The 27,670-nt window shown below is 38.3% G+C and overlaps 1 protein-coding gene across 24 annotated transcripts in view; it reads left to right on the top strand.

Annotated features, from left to right (window-relative positions):
- Positions 1-27,670, top strand: part of MBNL1 (muscleblind like splicing regulator 1) — a 219,907-nt gene that overhangs the window by 78,804 nt on the left and 113,433 nt on the right. The window contains exon 1 of one of the 24 annotated variants that reach the window (XM_023733892.1): positions 13,790-13,909. The exons of 19 other annotated variants lie outside the window; for them this stretch is intronic. Coding sequence is in view for 4 of the 5 variants with exons in the window: in XM_023733878.1 (XP_023589646.1) it covers positions 16,640-16,999 (360 nt within the window). In the remaining variant the exon portion in view is untranslated. Of the gene's footprint in view, positions 1-13,789; positions 13,910-16,495; positions 17,000-27,670 lie in introns of those variants that run through there. 4 more of the 24 variants (XM_023733878.1, XM_023733877.1, XM_023733880.1 and 1 more) reach the window with 4 other exon arrangements.

Genomic DNA, 27,670 nt, shown 5'->3' with positions numbered 1-27,670 from the left:
ATGGTTTAGGTTTCTAGAATTACTACAGATTTATTTCACTGCATGGTTCTAAACTGCATTTGGATTAAAACAGGACTTGATCAGTGAGAAACCACTTTTTGGTAGATTTACCAATTCTATTCTAGGTAGTTTGAAAAGATGCATTGTCCAGCAGCAGCTGTTCACGCAGTGACATAGCACTTAATGTGGGCTTGATGTGTTCACAGCGCTGGCTTTACCATGACTGCATAGATCTTTGAAAGGACATGCTTCAAATTTTGTTTCTAATCCATGACTTGCTGTTATGTCAGTTTGAAGAATACAAATAAAATCAATACAGATTAAAAAAAAAAAAAAAAAGACATTCTACAGTCATTCGCAGACCGCAGCCAGCTCTGAAATGATAATAGTCTGGCTGGTTAAGTACCCCTGATTATCATGATTTTTTTAGTATTTGATTTTTATTTAAAATTTAAAATATAACCTGCTAGGCTTATTTCTGTTTGCACTATTGGATGTGTTCTTTAATATTTTTGAAGTAACTTGAAAGAAAATAGAGATTGAGCTGTGGTTCCAGTTAGCTTAAGTTTTACCAGAGTGACTGCTGTAGAGGACAGTCACTGAGTATACACACCTCCTTTGCTACTCAAACTCTATAAACGTTTGGGAGTGAAAACTCCAGGTGCTGGCTTTAGTTCCATGAAAAATCTGACTTTTTATTTTGCCTACAATACAAGATTTGTTTATTCTCTGCATTTAAAAAGATTGTTCTTGCAGTCTTCAAGGGTTGTGTTTGATCTTTAGAGATTGTTTTTTTCTTTTCTTCCTTTGTCACTTTCAACATGGGACTCCAGAGATCATAGACTGGTGGGATCGCAGAGTTCAAAGAGTCTTGAGAGACAGTGTCATGCAATGTAGTGCCATGTAACTGAGGAGCAGTGAGGTTGGGGCTCATAGTCGCAAGACCTGGAGGTTACCAGGACGCTTTAAATATGGCCAGTCAATAAGTCACTGCACAAGCTGGAATATGGTGTCTTCATTTTGTGAAAATGGCATTACTGACACACCTGAGAAAGAAAACTGCTATTAAGGTTGAGCCCAAGTGAGTAACTTTCTTTCTTACTCTGATGCCTTAGTTATGGTGGCGTTAAAGGTTGACCTGATGGTATCCTGATTAACAATGGCTCTGCCAAAAAAAAAAAGAAAAAAAAGAAAACATAAGTATATACATATATGTTTGTTATAAAATCTGCAAATATAATAAAGGATGTATAGGATATGATTTAATAAATAAGAAAATACGCAACACCTTATTTTTAAATTCCATACAGCCAACTGATTCGCGTAGAACACTTTCACTGGTTTTTACCAAACTCGTGTATCTGTATCCAATCTGTGGTTGCAGTTGACTGATGAATGCAGTTGTGTCTCTGTTCTCTTAGTCATAAGATACCCTTATTGAACCAAAACCAAACCAAACCAAACCCATTGCCATCAAGTGCATTCTGACTCATTGCAACCCTATGGAACACAGTAGAACTGCCCCATAGGGTTTCCAGGGAGCAGCTGGTGGATTCGAACTGCTGACCTTTTGGTCAGCAGCTGAGCTCTTAAACAGTGATCATCAAATGAGACAGCCTTTATTAAATGAATCTTTTCTTCTCTGCATTTTCTTGCCATTTTATGTTTCATAGCATAAATCACATTAAACCTCATTTTCCAGTTAATTTGTGCGTGCTTCTTTTTACTGCTAGTTTATAAGCTCCTAAAGAGTGGGAAGCTTGCCTTAATCACCTCTGTTCTTCACATTTTCTCTAGCATGGTGTTTGGAATATCCTTAGCGCTCCTTAAGTGTTTAGTGAATTGAAAGCAACGTTTCTTCCTGACTATGAACAATCATTTTAAGCAGATTTTTATGTGCTTTTAAATTCACCTTTAGATACTTTTTTTTTTCATGCAATGGGACATTTGTTAAACAGCAACCTACTATTTACAAAATATTTATCTAAGGAATCCAGCACCCTTCATTTATGGTAGAATTCATCCAAGTAAATTTGCTCTGGCACTATAATGAACGATTTAATGTTCTGTTGATGTCAACTTCTGGGAACAGGGCTTTAGTTGGACCTATGCCATGTTTTGTATGTTATCTTGTGCAGGCAGCATATGGGAACCTGCTCAGGCTTCCTGATGTGATGGCTGTATATACAGCCCAGGTCACAGAGGGGAATGATAAATTGGTTAGTGCAGTGACATAATACATAGTTATTTTGGTAACCAAATTAACTCCCTGTCCGTAAGGGTGCCCTTTTTGAAAAAGTACAGGCCCTCATGCAGAATAATATTTATCCTTCAAAGAGTACATAGGGAGAAGGGATACTACCAAGATAGGAACATTATCGATGTTTTTTTTTTTTTTCTTGTGAATCTACTGAGAATATTGAGAAGAATGTTGATTAGTGTTGCTGTTTGTTGTGAGAGAGACATTCTGTTAACCAGACTACAGCTCTAATTATTGCTGTTTTTATTATGGAACTAATAATAGTCACAAAAATACGTGTTTGTAGAAAGATCTGTATTCCTGTCACACTTAAATTTTCCCAGACTCTAGTTTTAGGGAAAAAAAAAAGTAAATTTTGTTTTCCAGCTGTGAAAGCTGTTATATATAGTGTTGCAAATCTTCAAACTGAAATAGAAAAGAGGACCCAAACTTCCCAAAAGTATAAATACCTGGGCCCTGCCACTTGTTAACAAAATCATTTTTTTCCCTCCGACAATTATTTCTGGAGCTATATGTTACAAGATACTTTAATGAGGATTGAGAAGCTCTAGCAAGTAAAAAATGAACTCGGTTATGTGTTGGTGCCAGTAATACTAGGAATTAAGTATTTTAATTGAGGGAAAACCTGTGTTCCACTCTTTGAAGAGGGTCATCTGGAGGGGTTAAAAATTTAGTATTTCATGCTCATTAAGGGTTAAAACCCCAAAAAACCCAAAACCTGTTGCTGTAGAGTCAATCCTGACTCCTAGTGACCCTATAGGGCAGAGTAGAACTGCCCCATAGGGTTTCCAAGGAGTGGCTGGTGGATTCAAACTGGTGACCTTTTGGTTAGCAGCCAGACACTAACCACTGCACCACCAGGGTTCCTTTAAGGGTTGGAGGGGAGTAATTACGGGGCTGGTAAGAAACGCTCCAGTACCCCACTCAAGCATTAAGTTATGTTACTCATTGAGACTTACTGGCCCTCATCAGGCAGCATCACAGTTAATTTGTAGATGTCATCTACTTAGAAAATAAGTTCTGCTGATCCATTATTTTGTATTTATCATGTTTTTGTGCAAACAGTGCATTTACAGAGAAGGTAAGGCCTTGGTAATGATCTTAGATTACTAATCATGTGGACTTCATAGACTGTCTCCCCTTGGTGTGGATCAATACTTGTCATTGTCTTGAACAGTGAGCCTCTTGCTCCTGCAATTCTCAAAAGAGATGAAAGTAGTAGAGAAGACCTTCATCCTACATATATGTGGTTTCTTGGTAACTGTGAGGCCAGTCTTATTTCTGATATTGCAAGTTGGGAAATAATTCAAATGCTCAAGAGATTGCAGATTGAGTCTGGTGTGTTGTTCTTCATTATCATAATTTTGAAGGATCTTCTATCAGTAACCCTGCATTTCTGTACTTCAGGTCTTGCTTCCTCTTTGTATAGCACATGGTGGCATGTTGATTTTTTTTAAAAAAAATTAGTCAAATCTGCTTTAAAACTCTCTGGAAGAGATAGTACTATTCATTATGTTTGGAGCTTTTTTATTTGTTTTTTGGTCTGGACATATGGTATGTCCAAAAACAATCTCTTACTTCCTAACCCGGAGCCCATTTATCCCTGTTTTAAGCATGATTCTGATAATCTAGGTGATAGTACTATTGTACAGAAATAAGAAAACATACTGAAGATACATACATCACGTACTATCTTATTGTATAAAAGCGCGGTGTCGGGAGAGACATATCAAAACTCTGCCATACCTCTAGTATACATCATTGTACTTAGGGTTTTAATTCCATGTTTCTTATCTGGAAGCTTTTTAAAAGCAGGGCTAGGCCTTCGTCAACTGTGAATCTCCAGTGCCTGACTAATGGCCTAATACATTGTTGGCTTCTAGCAAATAGTGTTTTACCAGAAAACAGTTGCTGTTGACCCCAACTCCCGGTGACCCTCTGTGTGCCAGAACAGAACCGTGCTCCACAGGGTTTTCAATGGCTGATTTTTCTGAAATAGATCACCAGGCCTTTCTTTCAAGGTGCATCTGGGTGGACTTGAACCTCCAGCTTTTTGGTTAGCAGCCAAGCGCCGTAACCGTTTCCACCACTCAGAGACTCCTAAATACTCCTTTATTTGTGTTAAATTTAAGATGGGTTGAAATTTGGAATATCAGCAGAAAAAGTAGCTCCTGATCTTTGCCAGAACTTTCTTTGCCCCCATCGCCAAGATTTTAAGAATCTATAATTAAACTAATTATAGTCGTTACAGTTGTAAACCAGGCTGTGCATCTCACGCATTTCATTAAAACTGGATGCACCTTTCTGAAAGGCCACGTCAAGGAATCGAAAACTTGCACTGTGTATAGAACAAAATTATTAGACAATTCGTCTGTACATACTTATTCATTAAATGCTGTTGTTAAATGATAGAGGGACTTTGTAAGGAGATGGTATAAATGTATTAATAAATCTAACCTCCGTATACATATAAAATTCATCTAACTATGCTTAGTCATTGAACGCTATTGTTAAATAAATAACCTAAAGGAACTTTTTAAAGCAATAGTGTATATATGTTAATATTAATAATTTGAACATATATCTATCCATATCCATTAAACGCAAATAAATTACATATATAAAACAATTACATATATCTGTAGATACATATCTATAAATCTACATATCTGTATCTATAAAATGAGTCCAGTTCTGTGATTAGCTTAATGCCCTTCTCCTTTCTAATCAATCCTCATCCAACACCTTTTATATGACAGGTACTTTTAAAGCACAGGTTATGCAAAGATAGACCCTTCCCCCTTCCATTTTTGAGTTGCAATGCCTGTTGCTGATTCAAATCAAATAGTATCCTTCAGCTGTGCTTTGGCGTTCAACCTGTCGAGTCAGAATTTAATCACAGTTTAATTTAATCACAGTTCATTAATCACATATTAAGAATACTTTTTTAATGTCATTCATAGAAAATGTATGTTTCATTGAGGAGTCTCTATGAATTACTTGCTCGTCCTCATTGCCTTTTACAGATTACATTATATTCCTTAGGAGTTCATTAATTTCAAATTTAAATTGATTGTTACTTGTATACAGAGTCCTGTAAAAAAAATAAATAAAAGAGACAGCTGTTGCGTCTTTTCTTTGATTTACTTGTTATCCTCCTGCTTATACAATTAGCCCATTCCACTTTCTACCTGGATAGCTTGATGGCTGCAGGCAGTGGAGTGCTGGAGCTGCTTCATGTGATGCCTCATGCCAACTCCATGTGCGGTGACCCCATGCTGTAAGCTTGAGTTCAGCCATGATGGGAGTATTTACACCACAGAAATGGACAGATGCTACAACCCAGCGTCCTTCTCTCCCCAGAAAGCCACTTGTTAAACACTTATCAGCACTCCCTGGTTACAGGGTTGTTGGTGTTGTCCTCGATTCTGACTCATAAAGACCGCATGTGACAGAGTAGAACTGCCTCATAGGGTTTTCTTGGCTGTAATCATTATGAAAGCAGATTGCCACGTGTTTCATGGAGCAGCTGGGTGGGTTCAAACAGCCAGCCTTTTGGTTAGCGGCCAAAAACTCAACCATTGTGCCTCTAGGGTTCCTTGGTTAAAAGGTGGTCTCTCTGTTTCTTGAGCCTTCTGCATTGTAAAGTATCTATGTGGAATTTTATTTCCAGATATTTGCTTTCCATGCTGTTTGAAGCTCTCAGAATCTCACGAGTTTTGCAAACTTTTTTCATATTTAGATTCTGAGTTTAGCTGATTGCTTCCCTATGGTGTCATTTAACTTGTTCCTCCATCACCCTTATTTTCTGTAAACTAGAAATGAAGGCTAGAGTTAAGTAATGTTGTTTATTATTATTATTTGGAGAGACTGCTTCCTAGATAGTGCTGTGTATTTCCTATTGCTTCACATTAGGATCACATGATTTCCATTGTCCCCACTTGCAGTGATGCCCAAATCAAATCAGTGAGTTCAGGTATTGTCATCCTAAGCCAACCCCTATAAAGTTCTCCGTTGGACTGTTCCAATGGTCTCACCCCGTTGTCGATAATTTCATATATCCATGGTTTTTTAAGGGGTTGCAGATAGTGACTTTTAATGATATCATACAGCTACATTTATTACCTGGAATTCTTCTATCAAGAAGGACTGCCCTTTAGTAACAAATTGGCAACTCTGAAGTACAATTTACATCAGCAAGTTGAGGAAATGCCTGATTTTTTGTTTATTTATCAATTTCCAGAATCAGACGTTAACCTCTAATATTAGATCCAGATAAAGTTACAGATACATTCAAAATATTCTAGTAAGTTTTTATAAAACTTTTTCCTTGGGGACAATTCTTTGCGTTTCCTCTTCTAATCTTTTCTTTTTTGATTAATGCATTTTGTTAACTTTATTTCCCATGGTACCAAAAAGTCCCATTTTCTTTTTTTGTTTGCCATAAATATACTTTATATGATTGGAGACCTGGTGGTGCAGTGGGTAGGAGCTACGACTACTAACCAAAACGTCAGCAGTTCGAATCCACCAGCTGCTCCTTGGAAGTCCTATGGGGCAGTTCTACTCTGTCCTGTAGGGTCGCAATGGGTTTTTTTTTTTTTTTTTTTTTAACGGATATGATTGAGTGTATTACTCAAAAGGTATTTATTGACCATCTGTGTTTGGTAGCACTGTTCTTGGCGGGGGATATAGGCCTACGTGATGCTGCCTTTTTTGTAGAATACATACTATGTGTTTATTTTCTATTCATAATATAAAATCATTTAAAAAACTGAACGTCTAGTTTTTCATAAAATAATATTTGGTGTCACATATACAAATGCACAATATACATTTCAACTAACAATATTTTTAGGTGACTGTAGAGTCCATCATAATGGGTTGCTATGAGTTGGAATCAACTCGATGGCAATGGGTTTGGTTTGGTTTTGATAGGGTCCCTGGATTTAGTGTCTAAAATAGTGACAATAAAGGGATTTGAAAGCTAAGTTGTTCCTACCCACCCAAAGAAAAATGTAGATGATTCCACTCAGGGCACTGTATGTGACAAAGAAGGTTTTTGTTTTTAATAAGAAGAGAGAGTAATGGGGATCCCCCTGGACTAAAGGTAAATAACAAGATCCAGTGCTATTTTAATATAAGCAACCATTTGAACTTAATTTGACTTCAGGAAGTCAGGGTGAAATTAGCAATGTCTTTATCTCTTATAATTTGTGTTTTGTCAGTACTTTTTTGGTGTTTTTAGATAGTAGAAAATGTACTGTTTCCAAAGCTTTGTGAACATATTTGTGTATGGATAGCTAATGTAAATGAGGCTAATAAGACACCCTTTTCTCTAAGGGATCCTATGAGTATGAGATAATGAATATGATATAATGTTGAATTCGCCAAAAAATGGACTCTGTAAATCTGGGATTATGACTTATTGTCTTGTCATATATATGCATGTTCTATCAGACATTGTAGAGTATATTATTTACACAACATGAAAATTTTGAACATCTTCTCAGATGTTTTGTCTACAAACTCAGGTCTTTTACTCATGTCCAAATAGTATGATACAGCTGTTAATAATTATTTATGATTAGGGTAGAAGGAAGAATCGTGATGTTAAGTAAAAGCATTTTTGACAATTGAAAATTACAAAAATGTAACAAAATTCTGGTTATAAGTCTATGCAAACATGTTTTATGATGTTATGGAGAACTACTGGGAAGAAAAAAAGAGACCTTTAAAAGGAGTGGTATTATGTTTGCTTTGCGGGAGCTCCTTGTCAGGAAATCGGAAGGGGTACGAAAAGTTGGACGCTTTTAATTGTGATATCCAGTCACTCTAAGGATTAGCCTGAAATTAACTTTGAAGATCAACAGGTGGATATTTATGTTATGTCAATTGAAAGAAAAGTGGTATTTTCAACTTGAGGAAATAGCTTAATCTGAATAGCACAAAAATTGACCAAAAAATTGCTAATAAATAAATATTGGCTATTTTAACCTGTGGAAAATGGCAGGCTAGCCCCAAAGAGACGGTGGTAAGAGGCCAAAAGGAGTTGGTGAAAAGTGAACATTATGCAACATGAAAAGAATACCAGGGGAAAAACTGCCAGAGTAGAATAACAGGAAGATTAGTCATTTCTGGAAGGAAAAAAAAAAAAAGTAGGGGTGGGGAAGAAGTATTTTAAACAGGAAAGTAGAGCTGGAAGTGCCAGTACTAAAAGATAGGTATGAGCTCATGTGAGAGCTAAAGCAATACTACTGGTAGCATTTAACATCAAAATATAACATTTCTTTTAAAAATAAAAATAGAGGACTTTTCTGTTAGGGATTGAGAAAAGCTTGTAAAAATAAAAGAGTGCGTTTACTCTGGAGCTGAGCTGACTTGGCTTAGGTCAGACAGCAGTGTCAGAATGTGAAAAATGAAAATGTATTCGTCAAAACAAGCTTAAGTTCTACTATTTTCAAGCATTGGCAAGAGTAAAAAGAGCCTGGACGTCTTGGAATATATATGCTGTTTGGTTGGAAATGCTTTTTATTTATGATAACATTTACTAAATCTGGCAACTGAAGGAGTAACAGTCTCTGATTATCTTAACAACTGTTTCTATAAGTTCTTGAAAGTGTAAATTGTAACTCTGTACATCATGTGCACATTTGTAACAATCCCGATATCAAAAAACAAGAAAGGAAACATCACAGGTGTGTGTGTGTAATGATGTGGTCCCATTTATCTCTAGTTTCTATCCAAGGTATTAAGGACATTCATGAAAAATATCTTACTGGATATATTATCCAACCTCTCTGAGTGTTTTCATCTGTTCAACGAGGATTATAATATACCTGCCTCAAAATTGTTTAATGAGGATTAACTTAACTAATAGACGTAAGCATATACTTGACATGGAGGTGGCATTTTGTCCCCTGAATTTATAATCCAGTTCCCAAACATGGAAGACAGGCTTGCATGAGGTATACTATACAGCTGACATACGGGATGACTACAGAAAGGACTATGGGGGTAAAAACTCTTACTGATGACCTGGTAATTCAGAATGTCAGGTCTGTGTGAGTGACGTATGTATTCGTGTTTGACAAATATAAAACTAATAGTCCTCTTGGTCATCCTTCAATAAATCCAGTGAGCAATAAAATATATAAAATGTATTTTTATATAAGTGTGGCACAAGGACAAATCTGCTCGTTCTCCTATTAGGGAAAAAAATAGACTCTAGCATTTAGATGCAGAAGATGGCTTATGTACAGTGAAATAAAAATATCAGGTTAATCTAATTTAGAGACTGAAGATTTTCTATCATTCTGTGTAATTATATGAGATAGATTCTTCTTTGTCACTGAATTCTTAGAAATACACTATGCAGTCAGGTAAAGCTTTCCTGTTGGTTTAGCGATAGACTGCAGTATTTTCATAGCTCACGTGCACATAATATACTGAGGTAAATTCTAACTCCAGCTCAAAAAAACGAATTTGTACAAGAACCAGATCCCACTAGGAAATCTCCCTTCCTCTGTATCTGCTGCTGTCTGTGTCTCCTGTTTTCACATGCAGACACACACACTCCTTCCTCACACCCTCCACCCTTCCCTGTCTCCCCAGCCTCACTGCATAGGAAATGTTTATTTTCCAAACTCCAGAAAACAAATGTTATCTCAGACACTGAAACTTCTTCCTTTTCCTGGTTTGGAAACACGAAGTCAGCCCGAGTCACTTGTAGATTTTCTTCAGCCAGTATTTAGATTTATTTAAAGCGTGAAGCTGTGAGGACAGAATGACTCAGGAATTTGTAATGCGGGCTTGGAGCTTTTTGCTTTCAGGTGGCCTGTTCTTATGTGGCTGGCTCAGCTTAATTAAGGATTGATTAACTAATACGGGTGTGTTGTCTGGATTCCAGGAGGAACTGAGGGGCTCATTGCAACCCCACCTATTCTGGCCTAAGTATGTCCTAGCATTGCTGCTTCTATTTCTTTCCAGATGAAGCCAAATGTCAGGGAATTAAATGGCTGGAAGTAGGCCCAGTAAGAGTTGATGAGTAAGAAACTGTTACCTTATTCATCTACGTTCTAACCTCTCCATTAATGTCGTTCTAAAAGTAAAGTCTGTTAAAATGATCAGAAACTTATATGTTTGTGCCTTTATTTAATTGCGCTGTCATTAACATCAGCAAGAAATAAGAATTGTAACTGCAGTGGGTAAGCTGAGCAGTAAAATAATATACGTAAATATTTGGTGACTGCATAAATGAGTCATGATTTCTTCGTAGTCTATCCCTTAGCAATGCCAAGGTCATAAAAATCATTTGCCATGCTCCATCTTATATAAAAGCCTGTGGGGTTGCTTTGTTTTTCTCACCCAGAAGATGTCAGAATGTGCTTTTTAGAGTTTTTGAATCATTTTTGTGTTAATTCAGTGTTACAGTTGGAGAAGGAGACAATTTTAAATCTTACTGTCAGCCAAAGAGTAAATCAGGCATATATGGGTGCAGTGTATACCATCACTTCCCAAGGAATTCTGCAAAAAAAGAACATGGTTGTCTAGAATTTGGGTAAAGAATTGAAGATATCTTCTTTCCAAAGAAACTTCTGATTTTAAAAATAATTGAGAGTAAGTAGACTGACTGACCTATCAGCTCCAGCTCTGTCACACGGGCACCTAAGTAAGTTCTTCTTGTTATTAAATGGCACCAAATGGCTGCATTTCTCATGGCTTGGGCCTCACCTCCGACAGAAGACAAGAGCCTTCTCCTTTAACTGTATTTTCTCTCTGAAGTTTTCATGGTTTCTTGTGCGAATTTATATTACGTTGGATCCAGAAAGGCTAGAGATAGGCAAAATTAGTCCAAGGAATTAAGCTTGCTGCCAAATTGAAGAGGTAGATTGGCTTCAGGATTTTTCCTTGGGTCCTATCTGCTTGGTTCCAGCCCTCTGAGATTACCCAGATGGCTTTGTGTTCTCAAGAGCTAATGCAAGAAGGATCATTTATAGCTGCTGAATATTCAGGCAAGTACCTTGGTCCAAGGTTGATTTCAGCCCATATATCTCAGCGCTTCTTGGATTTCTGAAGCCTCCTTTAAAGCCCACAGTTGAGCCCTGCACGTAATGTACTTAACACAACTATGGGCGTGAAATAGAAGCATGAGCGGCGGCAAATGGTAATCCCCAAAACCCAGAATGATGGACACCACCAGTGTGGTCATATTGATGCACTGGTGCCTCTGAAGATAGATACACTTAGGGGGAAAAAAGGGAACAATTTGACCTTGACTTTTTAATATCTGGGAATCTGTAAAACATTTGTTAATTCCTTAAGTTAGCAAACATTAGTAAGAGAAATGGATGTGGATTTGTATATTATGTAGGCTTCATATAATTTATACCTGTTACATTTTTTAAAAGTAGACAGTGACTTCAGCTCCTCCTCCCACCAGGGTTCTGGCCAGACCTGGCATTTCTTATTCCCTTTTTTTTATCCTCTGCCATCCTTGGCGCTGGAAGGTGCCTGGGGAGGAGAGCTGTCACACTCTGTCAGTATTCAAGAGCAGTAGAGGGTAGATTTCCTGTATCCAAATTTTAGCTTCGCTATTTATAGCCCTGGTGGCGCAGTGGTTAAGAGCTCAGGCTGCTAACCAAAAGGTCGGCAGTTCAAATCCACCAGTCGCTCCTTGGAAACCCTATGGGGCAGTTCTTCTCTGTCCTGTAGGGTCGCTGAGTTGGAATTGACTCAGTGGCAATGGGTGGGTTTTTATTTATTAGCTGTATGACCTTGGGCAACTAACTTAAGATGCCGTACCTTAGATTCCTCAATGTGACCCTTAAAATGGGCGCATATGTACCTCCTAGAGTTGTTGTGAGTTCTTAAATAAGTTAATGCATGTAAAGCACTTAGGGAATTGTATGGCATACCATAAGGACCCAGATACGTGTTAGCTACTACTGAATCTGAGTTGTATGTGCACAGCCGCTGATGTTGTCTGTCTTGTTAAAAGCAAACTTGTGATGCACAGATAGGCAGCCAAAATTAGTGCTGCGGTTTTAACAGAGAGGTGAACAGCTCCATCGCAGGAGTGTATAACCTGTGTTCACATCACTTGCCAGCTGTGTAACCTTGAACAAGTTATGTAACTTGACTGAGCTTCGGTTTCCTCATCTTCAGAATGGGAGTGGTAATAATATCTAATTTATAAGGTTCTTTTGAAGATTAACTGGGATGACACATGGAAAGCACTGAGAACAGGGCCTGACATTTAATAATAAGTACTCAGTATGTGTTAGCCATGCTATTATTATTACTTTGATAAAGTGAACACTCTGAAGTGTTCATGCACTAGAAACATATTCAGAGTCTGTATACAGAGTTTTCATTTTTGCTAATGAGAAATAGTTTACTGTGTAGAAAACAAATGCCTTGGTGTTTATAATTCTTCCTAATAATTAAATGATGAGCCAAAAAATCCCAAACCCATTGCTGTCAAGTCAATTCCAACTCATAGCAACCCTATAGGACAGAGTAAAACTGCCCCGTAGGGTTTCCAAGGACCGACTGGTGGATTCCAACTGCTGACCTTTTGGTTACCAGCCGAGCTCTTAACCACTGTGCCACCAGGAGTCAGAATCGACTCAGCCGCAACAGGTAGTTAAGTGATAAGGAAAATAAACATCAGTTTTTCACTTATCCTTTGTTAAGCTATTTAAATTTAAAAAGTTCTCTAGATGCTTTTTTATGTCTTTCGGATTTTAGCTCTGGATAACTCACTTAAGTAAAGTTAACGCTGTATTAATGATATTGCATGCTTAAGTCAGTTGTCCGGCCATATTCTAGCCACCCGTTAAATGGAACTCCCTGGAAAGAAAGCAGCTAGTCAATCACATCAACATGGAAATGAAATATAGAAGCAAAGAAGTTGTTGCCCTTCTGTAAAATAAAGATCATGAGACCTGATATTTCCCCATCTGCTGAGAGTGTTGTAAAGATTATGAAAACATTAGCATTTGCAAAAGCGATTGTATGCCAGGAAGGCAGATAGAACATTAGGAAAGAAATGACCAGAATTGCATGATGCCATTTATTTTATATGGTAACATCCTTTCTTTCGTTAACAAGAAATTTTAGGACAATCCATTTGCTTCTTGGGAGTCAGGAGGGGAAAAAATTTTTAAAGAGAGCTCATCAGGGCTTCTGCCTAATAATGTGAACTTGTAAGAACATGTCTCGCGTACAACAAGAAACTTAGAATTTCATGGTAACAGTATATTTGTCACCTTTTGGGGTGAGCAGATTTTAAGCATGATCACCGGAAAACACCTGTTTTGACACTTTTTGACACTGTGACGAAGGTGCGAACGTACGGGCAAACTCTGTCTAAGTGTAGAGTAAACAAGAATGCTTTGGCTAGCATCCTGCAAGGACGTGGGGCTCAGTGATCTGCTCCAGCTTCTGCTGCTGCTGCTGCTGCTGCTAATATTGCTGGGAAGGAAAGTGGCTGACCTGGCATATCTTTTACTCTTGGTGCTGCAGCAGTCACTCAGGAAATGTTGTTTAAGGGGAACCTTCTGGATCCTTTTCATGGCACCATGGCAAGAAGAAGCTGTATCTTATCTATTGAAGATAAAGCATGGCGTTGGCTAATGGATTTTGGTGAGTGAATAAGGCGAATGGGAAGCCAGTTTATTAAGATGTTCTCTTGGGTAGGCCTCCTCTCTCAAGGACTGAGATAGAGGAAGTGGCTATGGGAAAAATGGCCTCTGATATTCTGAACATCAGAAACTTCCTTTTGGAAAGGAATCATAGTTTTGACGTTCATGACCTGGTCTGTGATCCTGTATATGTAAATAAAGCCCATGTCTACTCCCAGCTTCAGTACTTGAAGACATTGATCGTGACATTTGTTAGATACTCCATAACATGGCGGATCGTTTTCCTTGTAATTTCTTGGTCATTATTTAATGTCTACTCTCATTTTTCACATGACTCACAGTGATTAAAAAAAAAAAGACTAGCTTATGAAAGGAATTATTTTTATTCATATTGGAAATGAATGCCTCTTTTTTTCACAATGGTAGATTATAGAGTGTTAGATTAAGAAATTATTTAGTTAATGTGCATAATTCTTGCCTGGAGAACAGGATTATTCTTTTCAGTTCAAGATAATTATGAAAGCAAATTAGTAAGATATTGGTTATATTAACCAGATAGTTGCACTGGATGGATCATTGACACTAGCAATAAAAAAAAACTGTATTGTTAATGTATTTATGTGCCAATAAAAGATAGCTTCCTCAAGCAAGTCCATTTATTGTTAAAATGAGAAATTTGAATGAGCTATCTCACAGGTCTTTTCATGCTCTACACTTTTCCCAAAGCAGAGGCCATTTTTGACAAATCCTGGTATGTAAGAAACATACATGTTTTGATATTTGTAGGGCTGTGTGTGTGTGTGTGCGTGTGTATGCATACATATTCTGTCTTATAATTTATATCAGCCACAAATATGTACAATTAATAGGTTACCTGTGTCTTTCATTTTTAAAAATTGGAAGAAATAAGAATTTCACATTTTCTGTTAAGGCATAGTCCATTTTTTTCTGAAATGGTTATTCTGTGAGTAATAGGTATTCCAAGAAAAAGGTAGACAGTTAAGTTTGGGGACTTAAATACAGGTTTTGACAAGACATGAAGGAAGAAACCCATTTAATTTTTTTTTAATGTTTAACAAATTTATTTGCCCATAAAACCCCCCTTCGTTTTTTTAGGAGTGCCTGTTCACAGTTTTGGCCCCACCGTGCACCCAACAAGTATTTATTGAGCACCTGCTATGTTGCCAGACAACTAGGTAGATACTGGGGATACAGTTGTAAGCAAATTTTTCAATAATCTCCTCTCCTGGAGTTTAGCAAGGGTTAGAATCACTGGTTTAGATGATCTAACCTTACTGCTTTAGTAAGATACTTTAGTAACAACATAATGTTTATTTTAAAGTGAGCTGGTATACATTTTCTATTTCCAGTGAAAATGGTGCTGACATACCATATAATCTGAGCAGTTTTAGAAGTAGATGAACTCTCTGTCTTTCAGATTGGCAACATTTATTCACTCCCTTATCTTCTCTTCCACAATTTTTCATTTTTGTTTTTAAAAATTCCGTCGTCGTTTGTCTTTCTGCACCTATGTTATCAATCTCCTTCATGAAAGTCAGTTTTAACAATGTAAACAGCAGCAACAGAAACGAAGCACGCACACGTTGCCGTCAGGCAGGAGAGTTTCTTCACAGCTCATTCTTAAGCAAATATAAAACGCTGTGCCATGTTTGATTCACTTCTGGTCTTGGGAAAAGTGAGCGTTTCTGAATGAGCCTGATCATTTTCACTTGGATGTGGTACAGTTGATTTTCATTTGACACGTTAGGGTTCTTACGGACCTGTCAGATGTCATGCTTCGTCTCCCGCTTGGTTTCATTTAGTTCATCGAGGCAAAATTGGCTTAGGATCTCTCTTGTAGCTGTGGAATATTTTACCTTCGGTGAGCTCCTTAAGGCAAGTTCCTGAAGGCTTGTGCACAGTTGAAGAGCTGTGAGTGGTGGTTATCAAATCATTAGTATTTGCAAGGAAATTATAGCATATGATCCAGGAGAATGTTGGCAGTGAGCAGTTGATTAGCCCATGCATCAAAACGTGTTAAATTAACCCCTCTTTGCTTTTCTTCCTTCTCTCTTCGTTTTTCATTTTCTTTCTCCCATCTTCCCCACTTCTTCTCATCTTTGAACACTCTTTGTCCACTTGCCTTTTTTCCCCCCATATTTCCCTTTTCTTAGCTCATTGAATTCCTTCAGTCTTCTTCATCTGCTCATAATAGAACCTGATGCAATTGCTATATGACGTGTTGTACCTACTTAATAAAAACGATTTTAATTGTTTCTCGATTTAAATATCAGCTGAGTTTAACCTCTTCTCTGTTTTCTCATTTTCTCCTCCACTAACTGACAGCTTTGCCTTTTAGTCTCTGCCGTGTGGACCAGCACTCGGTGCCTTAGGAAATTTATAAGTTTCCCCGTTTAGTCTAAATGTTAGAATGAGAGGATTTAGTAATCTTACGTCACTTACTAGAGTTTTCACCTCAAATGCAGTAGACACGCTATAATATATGTTCCTTACTTTTCTTTCTAGAACTAGAATATCCATACCCCCTCCCCCCACCATCTATGTTTTTGGCTTTCTTCCGGGACGCTAGAATGGCCTGTCTCCATGTATTTTGTTGCATTTCTCCATTGCTTCTTGTGTTCTGGTGGAGATTTTTGGTGGTTCTTTTCAAGCGCTACCTGAGCTCTGTGCTAGTCATTCCCCTTCTCCCAGGGCCTTGTGCTGTGTGGTCATGTTTCCACCTCCTCAGCCCTGTCCATTGGCAGAACCTCGGGTTCTTGTAATGGCTGCCTCTGAACCCTTGGGAGGGCAGGAAATATTCCTCCCCCTGCTGCTACAGTTGAGCCCCGTGCTGGGTACTACATTGCCCTCTGCACTTGCTTTCGATTGTTCAGGCTTGCCAAGCTTTGGCTCTGGCTCAGTAATCCTGCTGTCAAACCCTGGAGCTTCCCTTAGCACCCCCCCCCGTGGTAGCAGCAGGTGTTGGGATTTCTCCAAGCCCCTAAGACCCTGGGAGGAAGAGAATGGCTGTTTGACACAGACCTCAGGAGTTTCCAAAGCGCCAAGAACCGTCTTCAGAAGATGCCTAAAGGTAAGATTCTGATTTCTCTAGGAAGCTATTCTAGAAGCTACAAAACACGTGGAGTCCTGGATTTAATGTAAACTGATAGTTAAGGAGTATCCTTGGGAACTCTGATGATGGAGCCAAAAGACGAGTCTTAGATGGGGGAACTGCTTATTAAAAATGCCTGTTCTATTGGGTTTACATTAAACTTGGCATTGAACAGATTTTTAAAAATCTTCTAATCCATTCTTTGACTTGTCATCTGTGAAGCACTTTTTTTCTTCCACAGTCTTCATCATGTATGTAGTTAATCTGGTTGGGAATTAAAAGTTCAGAAGAAAATAGAAATAATGTATTTACCAAATGTATGTGTTTTATTTATCTCTCCTTAATTTTTATAACCCAAACATTAAATGAATATATCAAACAGAAATTCCCAAATCCATAATTAATTTCAAAGGAATTAGAGGAACAGCTTCAGATCTTGGTAGTGCTAGGATATGTCGTTGTCTTTTGTCAGAAATACTGCTTAGCACTGTAAATGCAGAACAAACATATCTGTCTTGGAAGCCAGGACACTCCTTAGAATCAAGGATGGTGAGACTTCGTCTCACTTACTTTGGACATGTTATCAAGAGGGACCAGTCCCTGGAGAAGGACATCATGCTTGGTAAAATACGGGGTCAGTGAAAAAGAGGAAGACCCTCAATGAGATGCATTGACACAGTGGCCGCAGCAATGGGCTCAAGCGTAACAACGAGCGTGAGGATGGTGCAGGAGTGGGCAGTGTTCCGTTCTGCTGTACACGGGGTCGCTGTGAGTCGGAACGGGCTCGACGGCACCTCACAACAACAACATTATCAATGTAGAGGCCTGTTTTCTTTTAGGGATCTATTTTTAGTTACTAAGGCATTATTCTCCTTACCCTGCTTCTGATTTTTGGCAAAGATCACTTCATATGGGTGTAAATAAACTGGATGAAGGACAGTTTGAAAGTATGTGGGGGGTGTGTATGAGAGAGAGAAACAGACACAAACTGAAGGATCAGCAGCATCTCACAGTGAGCAACACAGATCATCCCCTTGGAATGATGGCTTGTGGCAGCTACCACTGATTTATCACCCTGCCTCTGTTCACAGGCCTTAATGCGTGAGCTGATACTGAGACACCTTGTCTGATAGATTATTGGTGGTATTACTGTCAATTCACGTCTTACTATCTCCCCTTTCGGGTTTTTTTTATTTTTATTTTTTTGCTTTCTTCTCAATATTGACTTAATAACCCTTTAACTGATTCTCGAAAGTAGCAATCAAGTCTATTGGCTTAATATCACATTCAGACTCTTTTAATCACAGTAACAATTATCAGTGTAACAGAGTTTTTTAAAGTAAAAAAGAAAAACGTTTACTGATAGCTGTACATATAATGAATAATAAGATCTTATCTTTGATAGTGTTTATTTAGCATGCCTATTTTTAAAACTAAAAGATATTCAACAAAGTATTTTACTGACATTTGAAGATATCCAAATTTCTAGAACTCAGAAGTGTAACTAATAGAATGTCTTGATGTTTTTCTGGCTTATTAAAATGGATAATTGGTTTCATATGTAACAACAGAAGAACAAAATTGAATGGTTTGATTCTTAACATTCATAAGGAGTTTACAATTTTAGAAAACACGCAGCTGAATCTCAAGGTGTAGGGGTTTGCATTATTCTCAAGTTGCCCTAGACGGTGTTCGGTTTTGCATTTCTCTAGGACTCTGAAAAATGAAACAATGTATCTGTAATTTTAAAATGATTTCATTACAAGCTAGAATAGAGTGTTGGATTCAGCTTATTATGGACATCTAAAAAATTACATTTAAAGAATGTTTTTCAATAAAGCATAGGATTTAATTCCATTGTCATTGTGTTATGGGCAAAGCAGCTCTTCACAGAAGTAGGGCACAGGACAATGATATTCAGAGTTTAGTGGTTACTTTTTATGGGGGTTACAAAACGGTACATGATATTAAATAGTGATGCCATAAAGACCTTAGCAACTAACTGGGTAGAAAATCCATCGAATAAAGAAAGAATGACTCTTTTACTGATAAGGAAACAGAGCACACTTAATTCATAATTTCTTAAGCCCAGAGCCAAGACTAGAATCCAAGTCTAATCCAGTGGACTTGCTGTCTGCGGTGGTCTTTACTGAAGTTGTGATATTTTGAGGGCCCATACTGCCCATGTCTGCAAAGCAATTAATAGGTTCTAGGAGCTGAAGAGATTTTCTTCAGTATCACGGGTGTCTGAGCATGGCTGATCAGCATAGGCACACTTCTGCAGTGAAGGCTCATTGAGGCATTTAGCGTTTCTTATTGCCTTGATTAGAGTGGCTTCCATTATATCAAGACTTTGAGAAGTACAATAGAAGAACCACTGAAATATTTCTGTTTATCTTCTTGGTTCCCAGTTTTTAAAAAACCAGTAAGCCTTGGAATATAGGACATTTGGCTTGCCTTTTAGTTTAGTGTGTGATCCTGTAAATCGGACACTTATTCTGAAAATTTAAATTGTCACAATTGGAGGGATTAGGCCTGTGTGCAAATATTGGCAGTCCGTTTTCTGTTTCCAGGCAAAAAATGTTCAATTGCATTTCCCTGAATTTTTGGGTACTTCCCCAAATTGGCAAATTTCTCAGCTTGCATATTGCAAGATACCTGTTTATTAACGGTATCATTCACATTATGGAATGAATTCATGGGTTTTTTAGGGGCTAAAATAATTATATTTGTGCGAAATGATGCAATCGATTTATTCAGTGTTTAGAATGATTACTTCCGCATCTAATTTTCCCTGGCTTTACTGGAGCACCATCATTTACTAGGACTTGTCCCAGCTGACCTACAGTGATTGTCTGGGGCTCTAACTGCAGTCCAGTCCCCTTGCATGGTATCCAGGGGTGGACTCAAGGCCCAGGATGGACGTAGGAGAAGAATGGATGCAAAACTGCAGATGTAAATGCTAATTTCTCTTTTTAGAAAGATCAATTTGAAAAATATTTGAAGTCCATTTAGAGTTACAATTTCTACTACTGTAGCTTCGGAAAGAATTTGAATGCTCATTCACTGAAATACTTAGAGGTGAGCACTAATTCTCAGAGTAAGATCCCGATCCTAATCATGGTCATCTCTGAGAGTGTTCCTGCCATCACTGAGTTCATGAGACTCTTGCTCTCAGTGCCTGCCTTTTCCTCTTCCCTGTCTTTTATTTCCTTCTTAGCCATTAGTTAGTGGCCTCAGTGAAGAACACGAGAGCTGTCGATGCTGGTGGGCTATGAACAGTTATTTGCAGTAGATATTTAGAAATGTCAAATGGAAGCCTTTTGTGATATATTCATTTTATGGTAATCAAACCCAATTGCCTTCATATCAGTTCTGACTCGTAGTCACCCTTTAGGACAAAGTAGAACTGCCCCATAGGGTTTCCTAGGCTCTTACCTTTACAGAAGCAGATCGCCAGGTCTTTTCTCCTGCAGAGAGACTGGTGGGTTTGAACCACTGACGTTTCAGTTAGCAGCCGAGCACTTAACCATTGTGCCACCAGGGCTCCTTTTATGGTAATCCAAAAGAAAAAAGAAACAAAAAAACCCATTGCCATTGAGTCAATTCCGACTCATAGCGACCCTAGAGGACAGAGTAGAACTGCCCATAGGGTTTTCAAGGAGCAGCTGGTGGATTCAGACTGCTGACCTTTTGGTTAGCAGCCGTAGTTCTTAACCACTGCACCACCAGGGCTCCAATAATTAGTAATAGTTACAATAAATTCAAGTTGACCCCGCCTCAGTGCAGTAGTAAAGAAATAACTGAACATTCTGCCCTTGGTCAGAGCAAGTAAAAGAGCGAACAGATCAAGGGGTGAGCCCAGATACTGACATTTTTGATACTTTAGGGGATTTTTACACTTCAGAAATAACATATTCCTGTTCATTATTTACTTTGCTATGTGGAAATAAAAGTTTGCTGAATCAGAATTACTCAGAATTAAAATGGTTTCTTCAGTGAATTACGCGAATCTATTGATTGTCAGTTCCCTGCAGTCTCATTGCCGACATTATCTCATTTCATCTTCACAAAAACACTTTGAGGTAGGTAGTATTTTTATTTCAACTTTATAGTTGAGAAAAGCGAAGCCGAGAAAAGTTGAATAATCTCCCCTGGGTCTCAGAGCAGGGAATGAGGATTGGAACCCAGGAAATGTGGCCCAGAGTCCATTTCATTGTTGTCCTTGTCAGCCGTAACTCAGGGCAGTGAGTGCTGGTTCTCAGATGAATCATAATCCCATTTGTAGCATCGTGCCATCCTGGTGCTTCTGCTTCACCCCCCTCTCCGCTCCCTTCTGGACTGCTGTGCATTCTCCAGCTCCTTGACCTTGGAAAGGTTACTTACTTGCCTCTCAGCCTTAGTCCCACCCTCTCTAACATATGAATAATATTATCTCCTTGTCAGGGTTTTTATGAAGATTTAATTTAATTTAACGAGAGTGTGTGCCAAGCACTTAGCACAGTGGCTAGCATACTGAAAACAGCCAATACATTGTCGGTGTTATTATGCAATTTTCCCAAGGTCGCACAGCTAGGAGATGATTGAATCCGGATTCACTCTAGTCTACCTGACTGGAAAACTGAGTGAAATAGGAATGTGAACACACACACATACACAGTCACACTGACACACACACACACACACACACACACACACACACACACATACACTCACACACACTCTTTCCATAAACAGCAGCAACAATGGGAACCACAAAGTGAAAACTCATGCTCTTTCTGGACTGTAACACTCCGTCTCAACCCTAACCATAGTTTTTATGATGAATAAATCAGGATGCCATGCCTGCTGAAGGGAAAAGTCGCGGAGTTTAGCGGTTTAGGGAAAACTCTCAAAGTGAACTTTCCATGATAGGAATTGTGATTCCATCACTTGCAAAATGTGTGACATTAGGAAAGTTACTTAAGAGGTAGATTATTCATCGGTATTGTTGTTATTGTTGGGTGCTGTCAAGTCGGTTTCCAATCATAGTGACCCTATCTACAGCAGAACAAAACACGCCCGGATCTGTGCCATCCTCACAGTCGTTGGCTGTGTTTGAGTCCGTTGTTGCAGCCACTGTATCAGTCTCTCTTGCTGAGGGTCTTCCTCTTTTTCGCTGACCCTGCACTTTAACAAGCACGATGTCCTTCTCCAAGGGCTGGTCCCTCCTGATAACGCGTCCAAAGTATATGAGAAGAAGTCTCGCCATCCTTGCTTCTAAGGAGCAGTCCAGCTGTACTTGTATGATTATGAGCGTTAACTGAGAGAAATGCAATTGACGAGCTGTAATGAATGTAGACTACTTAAGGGTTGATAGAAAGGTAAATGTTTCTTTAAAAATACAATATGTTCACAGAATTGAAATGCAGGCCTTGTAAAAATCATAAACCTGTAGAGTTTTAGAGAGGGGTAGGACCTTAGTGATTAGATGATCCTCATTCTCCAGGAGTCTACACACCTTCCCTGTCTGAACCATCTATCCTCTCGGCAGGCCAAGGGAGAAGGGGGCAAAAGGCGTCCAAGATCAGGGCTGGCCCGCAATGGTGTGGCTATACTGTTAGGGACAGTGGTTTTACTTCTGTCACGTTGGGCTGATGTCAGGGACTGACATCAGGGTCACCACAGGATGGGAATAGTCCTGGTTAAGCACATGGTAGGATTATCATTCCTGCATTCTTATCTTTGGAAGCAGAACCCAAACTAGTCCCTGAGGCTCAAGTCCTAGGGAGAGATGGTTGGCCTGGGCTGGGCCAAGTGCCAGAATTCAGCCTTGGAGCTCATCAGAGAAGGAGCTTTTGGAATTTTTGCTTCTTAAGTGTCTGGCCTCTCTCACTAGACTGAAATGGTTGTTTATTCTAGTTGTTTGTTTTCAGTGTCTGGCAAATGGTGGACACTCAATGCATGTTTGATAATTAAATAAGAGTATAAGTTCCAGAAATGGTACAGAAGGACACATTTAAAGGTCCCATGGCCACCAGAGAGATTAGAAACCAAGGTTCTATTACGGGAAGCACAGGATGGCCTGGGACTCCGTCAAGGACAGAAGGGAGGTAAAGGGTTAGGGCATATCAGGGAGATAATGTTTGTAACGACTGTCTTACGGACTGGAAGGACTGAAGCTGTCCATGTACGCTGTTTGATGAATGTAGGAATAAAGTATTCCAACATTGTTTATAAACCTTTTTAAGCAGATGGCATATTTAAAGAACTGAAAGCTATTGGAATCCATTTACATTGGTTTCGAATACAGTTAAAAATAATTTTCTGATGTTATAGAGTTAATTTTGTTGCCAGAGACTTAAAGGAAAATGCATTTTTTTAAAATTGTACTTCTGGTGAAGGTTTACAGAACAAATAGTTTCTCATTAAACAGTCAGTACACATATTGTTTTATGACATTGGTTAACAACCCTGAGACATGTCAACCCTCTCCCTTCTCGACTTTTTTTTTTTTCCCTTTGGTGAAAATATACATAGCCAAAGATACACCATTCCAAAAATTTCTACATGCACAGTTCAGTGATATCGATTACATTCTTCCAGTTGTGCTGCTATTAAATTGCATTTTTAAATGTGGCATTAATTAACCAAACCAAACCCACTGCAGTGGAGTCGATTCCAACTCACAGCGACCCTGTAGGACACAGTGGAACTGCCCCATAGGGTTTCCAAGGCTGTAAATCTTTATGGAAGCAGACTGAGTCATTGATTAGATACCCTTATATAAAGAAGTTTTTGAAATACAGTTTTAAATTTATAATATATGAACACATAATGGAGAGTTTGCATGAATGATATGGGAGATCAGAGTAAAATTCCCAGAGCTGAAAATATTTATGGGGGATATTTGGTAAAACTTTGACTTTTTTTTAAGCTATAAAAGTTACTACTCTTTTGATGTGTAGCCCAGAAATAAAAGGTATAAACATTTTTACAATCACAGTCTATATTAAAAACATAAAACATACTAAAAAAGAACAATAGGATTAACTATGCTTAGTCGTAAAAAACTCAGGCTGATAGTTTTTAAGTTGCCAAAAAACGTTATTTTAGGTAGTCCTGAAAGTTATTCCAGTTATTTAGCATGTATATTTAGGACAGACACATCAGCACCTTGTATTTGGAACCTGAATTATTGAGCCCTTTCTGGCACCTGAGAGGTGCTGTTTAGAAAATTTCAACCTAGGGTGAGCATCAAACCACATATTTCTGTGAACATTTGTGTCTTCTTAATCGGAAAAAGACCCTATGTTGTAGTAGTACTTCTGTAAAATTAAGATAGTATGGAACTTTCCAGAGTATTGCAAGAGCACTCTTAAATCAACTGCTGAGTTTATTACACATTTTACAGACCTTGCTTTAAAAGCACACTTTGACATAAAGGTAAACATAAAATTGAGTCTGCAGAAGGAAATTTTATCACTAAAACATGCACCTTATTTTGTAGAAAGTAGGGTTCCTGCTTTTGTTATTTTCAAATATGCCTATAGTCTCAGTCTCTCACTGTTGCTCTTTCTCTCTTACCCCTGTGTCTCCATACACACATATATACACCCAGATGGAAAGACAGACAGAAATGTACACGCACAACTGCTTTTGCTTTTATGGTGAAAGATTTGCGCTAGAACAAGAATTGCATGCTATTAACTCTCTGTAATTCTCTTTAATCATTTATTTTCATGGCTACGTACTCATGGAGTACATCTGGGTCTAGAAGAGTTGGCGCTTGGAACCCACCCAGAGGTGCCTCGGAAGACGGGACTGGCGATCTGCTTCCGAAAGTTCATAGCCTTGAAAACACTATGGAGCAGTTCCACTCTGCACACGTGGGGTCCTCGTGAGTCAGAGCTGACTGGAGGATGACTGAGCACGACAATAGTATACCGTTTGAGCATGGAAACGTTGCTTTGCTCCATTTACCTTGACAGCGCCCCCACCCCATTTCTTGTTTCCTAATGGCCTGCATTTTAGTTTATTTTGGCAATTCATTCACCATGTGAATTTTAATTAGGTAGTAAGTTAGGGATATTATAGAACCAGTATGTTTTAACTAACAAAAGTTAATTATAATTTTTTTTTACACGTGAAGTAACTTAGATAATTGAGCACCGGCTTCCCGCTACCCTAACCTTCATCCCAGATGTGTTCGTGGCAGTTTAACTTGTTTTGTTTTAGCTTTTTAAAAACTCAAGGGGCAGTGGTAAAAATAAGATCAGTAATCAGTAGGGTCTCTCCCTGAGGGGAATTTTGTTATCAGAAATCAAAGTATCAACACTAAGAAAGAAATGGTTATAATTCAAGTGAGTGGTGGTTGATAATCATCCACACACTTAGTTTCCTATGTGGCTATTGGCCTTTGATGTAGGAATTAAAAAAAAAAAAAAAACTTCCAGTTTAAAAAAAAAAATTGCTGAGTCAGCCAAACAAATACTAAAAATTACTATTTTTTTAATTTAGAGCAACAGCTGTATAATTAAACCACTATGGAGGCAGTATGTGTGTTTGTGTGAATCTGTAGATACACATACATACGTGTGTATATGTGTGCATCTGTGTGTATATACATGCATATGTATATGCATATACACACAGAGATACGTACATACATATACATTTAAGATCAGATATAATTTGTAGAAACTACCCACTCTTGCACTCTTTCTAAGTGTAATTGCATGTATGTATACTAGTGAAGCTTTGAGGTTAAAAGCAAGGGCTCTGGTGCCATATTGTTGTTGTTGGGTGCCGTTGAGTTGATTTCAACTCATGGTGACCCTACGTGTGTCAGAGTAGAACTGTGCTCCATAGGATTTTCAATGGCTGATCTTTCAGAAGTAGATCGCCAGGCCTTTCTTCTGAGGCAGGTGCCTCTGGGTGGATTCTAACTGAAAGCCTTTCACTTACTAGCTGAGTGTTTCATTGTTTGTGCCACCCAGGGACTCCTATGTTGCTCTCGTGAACATTAAAATTGAAAATGTAATTTGTGTTTTTATAACAGGTAGTATAAATTTTAATCTGTTTAAAACAATAGTGAGAGAAAAAAGTGCAAGTTTTTTTTTTTCCTTTCATGATAAATGATATATTTTAATAATCGGGATCACATTTAAAATTTGGTCTACAGTTTTGAGACTGATGGCCGTTGCCCAAAAGAATTTCACTCATACTTCAGAAGATAGAAAGTGAGTAGAGAGGAGGAAGGATAGAGTACAGAAAACAAGGAGACATCTGCCCCTTCAACAGGCAATGTATTTTTAACAAACACTAGAGAATACAGGATTTGCTCCATCAGCGTAGTATATTAGTTTCTGGAATACCTGGATAAGCCAGTGTGTATTCATTGAATAAATGAGTGTGTGAGTTAGTTAACATAATGAGAGTGAATGAACGAAAGGATAAACTTAGTAGGTAATAAATTCTTCTTCCTGTTTATCATTACTAGGAAACAGTAGTTATGTTCCAATACTACCAAGTACTCATTGAAATAACTCTGGTGACCATCATCGTTTTCTCTTGGGTTAGCAGGCAGTTATTACAGTAGGATCAGAACTTTCTAGGTTATAAGATCTTGTTTATGTAGGTTGGATTACTCTATATTTAGAGATCTTTTGGGAATCAGTAGATGAGCAAAAGATCTCTAAATCATAAGCAGAAAGGCAGCTGGTACGATTCTAAAAATAAACATTGGTCCATGTAATCACATCCTAAATAAAATAAATAGAAGTGGATTAAGAAAATTATGGTGGTTTTAAAAGAATTTAGTGTGTTTCTACCCCTATTTTTATTTGGTTTTGATGGTAATTGTTGCTAAAGAACACTGAGTACTACGTATTTTTAAACATTCGGCCTGCAGCAGCAATAGCACCAACACTCAGCATGTTCTGGGTGTCTTTGCTGTAGGAAAAGGCACAGGGCTTGACACTTATCATTGCAGGTTGAAAAAGATTGAGAAAACAGGGTAAATGTCACTACGAACTTAGATATTGTTGGAAGTCTTAAGACATTATGAAGGGCAATAATAATCCTTACTGCAGCCTGGGAACAGAAACAATGCTTGCAGAAAGAAACTGAGGTGGGAATTTGAAGAAAGCAGAAAAGCCTCTGCTGACAGGAAAGCAAGATCACACCATCCTAAGTACTGGCTAGTATGACCTCTCGTGGGGCTCACTCCTCAGGACTGTCTCGCTTCTGCTAAATAGAGTGTGTAGGTAGCCAGACTCTGCAGGCGTTTGAAGATACTGGAATAATAGTTCTTCAGAGGTTACTATGTAATTATTTCTAACTGTTGCATTTATTTACGTTGGTACCAGTTTCTAGAGCTAGCATTTGACGTGTGCTATCTATGCTGTCTCGTTTCATACTTTGAAAAAATCCATAAGCAACGCTGGAAAAAAATGCAAACAGCTGTGGTTTTCTTCAGTGAACAGAAACCTTTTTTCTTCTAATTTTGTAAATGAATAGTGGAATGTGATGTTATATCTATCACCTGTTTTACGAAAGAAAAATAACAGAAAATAGGACCTCTGAATAAACAACTTACCAAAACACTAGCTTGAGTTTTATCTGAGCTTCACCGTAGAAAGTTTTTATTCCCTTCTACAAAGCCTGGAG

The sequence above is a fragment of the Trichechus manatus genome, unplaced genomic scaffold, assembly GCF_000243295.1.
Source record: "Trichechus manatus latirostris isolate Lorelei unplaced genomic scaffold, TriManLat1.0 scaffold00062, whole genome shotgun sequence".
In the NCBI taxonomy this organism is placed as follows: Eukaryota; Metazoa; Chordata; class Mammalia; order Sirenia; family Trichechidae; genus Trichechus; species Trichechus manatus.
Note: the sequence above shows the minus strand (reverse complement) of the source record. Positions and strands in the feature narration are given on the sequence as shown.